This window comes from Parus major, chromosome 26, assembly GCF_001522545.3.
Source record: "Parus major isolate Abel chromosome 26, Parus_major1.1, whole genome shotgun sequence".
Lineage (NCBI taxonomy): Eukaryota > Metazoa > Chordata > Aves > Passeriformes > Paridae > Parus > Parus major.
In genome coordinates, this window is record NC_031795.1 from 2,481,459 (window position 1) to 2,487,622 (window position 6,164).

Sequence of the window (6,164 nt, forward strand, 5' to 3'; positions counted from 1 at the left end):
GCGGGCGGAAGCGGTGTCCGGGCCCCGCGGGTTCGCGTCCGCCCGCGCCCGGCGGCGGGGCCGGAGCGGGGCCGAGAGCGGCTGCGGGGGCAGAGCGGCGGTGGGGCCGTGAGGGACATGGGCCCGCCGCGGGGCTGAGCAGCGCCGCCCGCCATGAGTTGCAGCATCGATAAGATCCTGACGGACGCGCGAACGCTGCTGGAGCGGTTGAAGGAGCACGACACGGCGGCCGAGTCGCTCATCGACCAGTCGGCCGTGCTGCACCGGCGCGTGGCCGCCATGCGGGAGGCGGGCGCGGGCTGCGCCGACCAGGTGAGCGCGGCCGGATCGACCCTCTCGTTTCGGTAGGCCCGAGGCGGCCGGACCGACCCCCTATGTCTCCTCGGCAGGGCCCGGGCCCTGCGGCGGAGCGACCCGATCCGTCCCGGCTGCGGCCGCACGTGGTGCTGGCTCAAGAGAACACTCAGATCCGCGACCTGCAGCAGGAGAACAGGGGTGAGCGGGGCCGAGCGCGGATCCTGGCGGGTGATGTGCACCCGGCGTGCGGGGTTGTCCCGGCGGGAGGGACTTGTTGAGGAGAGCAGAAGTGTGTCTGTGTAGCCTGTGGCAGAATGGCTGGATGTCCCGCTGGGTCGCGGGTCACGGAGTCTCCTCGGCCGAGGGGATCCGGGCAGTGCCGGGCCGGGGAGCGATGGGGCAGCGGCGGCCCCGCCCGCAGCTGGTACCCAGCGAGCGTCTCGGGGCTCCTGCTGTGGCTGCCGCTCGTGGCCGTGACGGGCTGTATTCTGCAGAGCTCTGGGTCTCACTGGAGGAGCACCAGGACGCCCTAGAACTCATCATGAGCAAGTACAGGAAGCAGATGTTACAGCTGCTGGAAGGGAGAAAGCGTGAAGAGGCAGAACCAGCCTTGAAAGTCCATCAGGCTAATTCCGGGGTAAGGTGGGATGGGGACACGAGAGTGCTCAAGACCCCTGTCTCCTGCTCGCTGTCGTGCACTCTTTGTTTCTATTCCTGCAATGTCTGTGCTCCAAAGTACATTTTCTCCAAATCTTGACTCGCTCTGCTAGTATTTTCCCATCTGTTCCTTTCAGAGCACAAAGGTTGTAACAGCTGTCCCAGATGACACTGAAAGGCACAACCCCTTCACAGCCCAGGTGGAGGCTTTTTCTTTCAACCTGGTGGTGACTTCCCTGGGTTAAGCTTAATGCACTTGATCCTCTGCAGTAAAGTCAAAGATGTCCAAGTTGTTATCATTCCTGTTCAGTAGCTGTAACAGAGGGCAAAATAACCTCCTAAACTCTGTGAGCTGTATGTTTAGTTCTTAAGAGATTTCACTCCCTAGTGTTTTTAAATCCAGATACTCTGTGCGGTGGCCTAAAGTGTACCTTTGTACACATTGGGCTCAGTGATTTCAGAACTCTGAGATGTGGCTGCTGATAACTGCTGCCTGTTTCATATTTAGGTATCTAGTAATAATAAAATATCATTAAATTTCTATTTAAAACTTAGGAATTGTTATAGGCATTTTTTAAAATGCATTTTTATCTGATTAGAGAGCAGCAGGTTGGTTCAACCCAGTGACATCTCATATCTTGTAGTTTTTTCATCAGAACTGGAGCCAGCCTAACTCTTCCCATGTATTTCTTTGCACTGATATGTGGCAACTCACTGGTTCTCTTTTCTGAGTTGCTTAACTCCTCTGAAGGTAAGTGGTGTAGCTACCAATGCCTCCCTGAGTGCACAAATTGCTGTTTATCAAGCTTTTACATTTGAACCAAATTTGACAATGCAGAGCTGAAAAGGTTCTGAAGGAACCCTTTGAGGGATATCCCTTGACTATCTCAATGTCTAGGCAAAGCCTTCTGTACTTCAGATTAAGTCCTTGAGTTTTTTCCTCCCCCCCCCATTTTGAGAGCAATAAGAAACTCATGATGTCTTTAAAAGAACTGCATTCTTAGTATAACCATCTTCCTCTTTAGAAAAATAATAATCTTTCTTCCCCAAAGTCTTTGTGTCTTCCACCTCTCTTCTGGATGCTCTAATTTGTTTACATACTTTATCAATAATTGAGTTTCAAACTGAATCCTCTGCTCTGTGATAAATTTATCTTCCAGAGGCAGTAGAGAACTATGGGCACTTAAACTCCACCCTCTCAGATTATGTGCTCTATTGCTCTTCAAGCAGGAGCTCTTGCTCCATATTGGAATTTGTCAGTGTTTGTTCCATGTGCATTTCTGAGCTTCAGCAAAATGCATCTTCCAGAGGATTATTGCTGTATCTAGACAGATTCTGTAAAAATCTGCCTCAGGAAGTTCTGGTCTTACTTGATTTAGTTTTATTGCTTGATATCCTGCTGAGATAGGGCTGTTTACTCCACACTTGAAGTCTTCTTTGGTTTTATTTTTGGTGTCTTTATAAATTCAGTCAGGCTTTTCTAATAAAGCAGTATAAAATTTACTGCCTACTAATCATGTTCACATGAGCCTGAATCTACTGTCTCAGACCTTGGCACACTTGAAATTATTTCCCTTTAAGTCAGGGTGCCTTATCTTGCTGGTTGCTGTGTCTCTATTCACTGTTTTCACTGATACAGGACTGCTGATAAAGGACAGTAAGGTACAAGATCTTATCCTTAAGTATACAAGGTAGAAAGGCTTGCAAGTGCTTGGGAGGAAAGGATTAAAATTTAAAACAGAAAGAATCCAAAATCAGGAAAATGGAAGTAAGTGATTTAGAAGGGATAAATTGTGACTGTTGCTTTTGCCTGAACTTACTGAATGTATCAATTTCATGTCTTTCAGGAAATTGAAAGTCAAATAGACAGAATATGTGAGATGGGAGAGGTGATGAGAAAAGCTGTTCAGGTGGATGACGAGCAGTTCTTTAAAGTTCAGGAGAAACTGGCTCAGTTGGAGGTAAGAACAGAGCCAGTTGCTGAAGATAAATTGAGCTTTGGGTGTCTCTAGACTTTCTCTGTATTTTCTGTGTTTGTGTCAACAAAACAGTTATTTTAGATTTAGTGTTTTACAACACTAAAAGTTTGGGGATGGGGTTAGGAAATGAAAAACATGTTTGTTTATTTTCAAGTTCTTAGTGTTTGTATCCTTTTTATGTATCTCTTTATATAAATAAATTAAGCCAGAAGAAGATAAGGTTTAAATTATGTGGTTCCTAGTATGCCAGCACTGTATTAATGCTTGCATTACAAACTGTAATGTCCGAACTTTATGTATCTGTGAAGGAGAGAGACTCTAAAGATTAACATCTTTTAACTACATATTAGCACCTTTGTGTGATAGTTCTTTAGTTGTGAATTAGCTCATTTCTACTTCAGCAAAAATGTTGATTTTGCAGCTTGAAAACAAAGAGCTGCGTGAGCTGCTGTCGATCAGCAAAGAGTCCTTCGAGGTGGGGAGAGAAGATCTGCCAGACTGTGAAGCTTAGGCCACAAAAACCTTATCTCCAAGCCTTCAGAGACTGTTTTGAAACTACCTGACAAGGATTTGTTGTTTCAGGTGTTTCCTTGTATATTTGTTTTATCTTTAAAGTGTGTGGGCTGTTTTCTCTGCATTTTTCTGAAGTGCTGATGGCAAAAGCTTGCACCCTGCTCTTAGTACCTGCAGCAGTCGGATGCTTAACATTGAAGTATTTCATGTGTCCTCCCTTGTGATGGTTCATTTCCTCTCCCTTTGTTATTTTTTATGAGCTTTAGTTAATAATTCCAGCTGTGCAGATGGCTCTTAAATCCTCCTTGTCCCTAGCTAGAGAATGTAATGCAGGTTGTGATTATTGTGCTTGATAGAAGGAATAGGAGATGACTGAGAAACCACAGTGTGAGAGGCAGGGATGTGGTTTGCTCTGGCTGCACAGGGCAGCTGGGCTCTGCAGAGTGAGTGACCCTCGGTGTCTGGCTGGCCTGACTTTGTCACCTGGCCACTGCTGAGAGAACAGCAGATGCCAGCAGAGCACTTGAAGGAGTCACTCCTATTCAGAGCAAACTTAACTTTGTTTTAGGGGTGAAGATTGGAGTTAACGACCCTTCCTGACACATGTGTATTTGAAGGATTAATCTGTTTTGATAGACCTGTCCCAGTCTTCCTGGTGCTCCCAGTTATCAGCCAGCCCTGCTCTGTTGGTGTGCTCAGAGCCTGCCAGTGCACAGCACCTGCAGATCAAAGCTCTCTGGCCTCCCACAAATTTGGCTTCAGGCAGAGGGAGTTCAGATCTGCCTTAAAAGCAAACCAAAACACCCCCATACAGAGAATTTTAATGTCACGTCACAGGTGAGTCTGGTGACACATGTTTCACAGTTACTGCAGGTCCTGTATTGAGTGGAATTAGAGTGTTACAGGAGTTTCTAAGTAGGGTGGTATTTTTAATGACACTTTTTATATGAAAGATTTCTGTCCTACCTGTCATCTAAGAATAATCTTCCAAGAATGGTAAACATCTCATTTCCACTATTAGCTTAAATTTTTAATGCCACTTTTTCCCAGGTGAGACTTTTGATAGATACAGAAGGTAACTCGTTCCTGTGCTTACTGAGAGACAGTGAACACTGGAGATGTTGTGAACATTTGGAATTCCCAGCAAGACTGGTAGATATAAGGGATTTCTGTACAGGAGTGCTCTTGTATACAATCCTTTTCTATTAGAAATTGTTCAAGAGGGAATAAAAGAACCCAGTGAGAAATACTCAAGTGTTTTCTGTTTTATGAGTCCTGGGAGAATTCCATGTATTCTGCTTATTCCCAAGCCTTTTGCACCTAAGTGAAGTACTACAATGACCAAAATGTTGAATTTTCTTTTTTTAAATTAACATCATCCAGAATGCCAGATTCATTTTTATCTTCACTCTCTCAGTGTAGAGTAACATCAGAGCACAACTCTTCCCCAAATCACTCCACAAGTCCCACACCAAAAGACAAAAAATATGGACAAACCCAAGAAACTGGGACTTTGCTGTGCAGCCAGAAAAAAACCCAGAAACTAAACAGCAGTTGTTGGGAGTTTATTGTTGATTAGTAGCAGGTGAAAATTGGCAAGGGAAGTTGAAATACGTTTCAAGTTGAGCTGGAAGGGACCCACAAGGATCGAGTCCAACCTCTGCCCTGCATAAACACCCCAAATCCTACCCTGGGCATCCCTGGAACGGTGTCCAAACTCTCCTGGAGCTCTGGCAGGGCTGTGCCCATTCCCTAAGGAGCCTGGGCAGTGCCAACACCCTCTGGGGAAAGAAACTTCCCTGAGATCCATCCTATGCAGCCCCGCTACAGCTCCATGTTCCATTTTCTCCTGTCCCATTCTGGATCTGTAACCGGAATCTGACTGTGAATGGACCGTTGTACGCGGCTCCCGAGGGCTGCTGGGCATTTTCAGAACTTGCTCCACTTGTGCAGGAAACGGGACTGGAGCTTCAGGGCTGGAAATGTTCTGCCTTGTCGGCAATGCATCTCGCTCTGATCCTTTAGCTGGGTGGGAGCTTCAGCGAGCGCAAGGCTCGTGTCCCTCCCTCGAGCTCTGCCTGCCCAACACCGACACACCGGGTTGTGTCCCCGCACAGGGCGCGGGATCCTGAGGGCCTGGAGCGTGCCCGCTGCCCTGGCCCGGGCCGAGCTCTCCCTCTTTCCGCCGGAGTTCACTCCCTACTCTTCAGCCAGGGCTCTGTCCCCTCTCAGCCGCGGTTTTTTCTTTCTCTCTCTCCCCTCAGCCGGGGCTCTGTGCCATCAGCCGGGGTTCCCCTTCGCCTTACTGCGTTTCTCTCCCTTTATTGAGGTCTTCCCTCAGCCGTTTCTCCCTCCCCAGGCCACAAGGGGGCACTGCCCCCCATCTTCCCCCCCCCATTCCCCCCCCTCCAATCCCCTCTGGCGCGTGCCCGCGAGCGCCACCCACCGGGCTCTGGGCGCGCACGCGCGACCCCGCCCCTTCCCCCACTGTCCGCGGGCGGCTCTCGCGAGAGCGCCGTGATTTCTCTCCTACGTGCCGTGCCGTGCTGCTCATGGCGGCGCTGGAGCGGGGGCGCTGAGCTGTTGGGGTGAGTGCAGGCCGGGCGCCGCCGCCACTCCTGCCCACCCCGGCGGGCTCCGGGCGCCGCGGGACCCTCGCCCGTGCATCTCCGCCCGCACCGGGGCAGCCCGCCGGGAGCCTCGCCGGGGTTGTGCGCG

The 6,164-nt window shown here is 49.3% G+C and overlaps 2 protein-coding genes across 5 annotated transcripts in view; both read left to right on the forward strand.

The window, feature by feature from the left end:
- On the forward strand, positions 1–4,695 carry SIKE1 (suppressor of IKBKE 1). 2 transcript variants are annotated; one of them, XR_001525083.2, is made up of 6 exons: positions 7–312; positions 390–495; positions 792–934; positions 1,599–1,705; positions 2,802–2,915; positions 3,355–3,415. XR_001525083.2 is itself a non-coding variant. In XM_015650932.2 (5 exons), the coding sequence occupies exons 1-5, from the start codon at positions 154–156 to the stop codon at positions 3,442–3,444; spliced, it is 612 nt and encodes a 203-aa protein (XP_015506418.1). In that variant the 5' UTR covers positions 1–153; the 3' UTR covers positions 3,445–4,695. The 2 variants fall into 2 exon arrangements, 1 of the variants encoding a protein (XP_015506418.1); XM_015650932.2 differs by lacking the exon at positions 1,599–1,705 and having other exon boundaries at positions 1–312; positions 3,355–4,695.
- A 1,222-nt stretch (positions 4,696–5,917) lies between these two features.
- CSDE1 (cold shock domain containing E1) overlaps positions 5,918–6,164 on the forward strand; it is a 20,125-nt gene continuing 19,878 nt past the window's right edge. For 2 of the 3 annotated variants that reach the window (XM_015650757.3, XM_015650759.3), the window contains exon 1: positions 5,918–6,034. The gene's annotated coding sequence lies outside the window, so the exon portion shown is untranslated. The remainder of the gene's footprint in view (positions 6,035–6,164) is intronic. The other variant, XM_033519880.1, reaches the window with a different exon arrangement.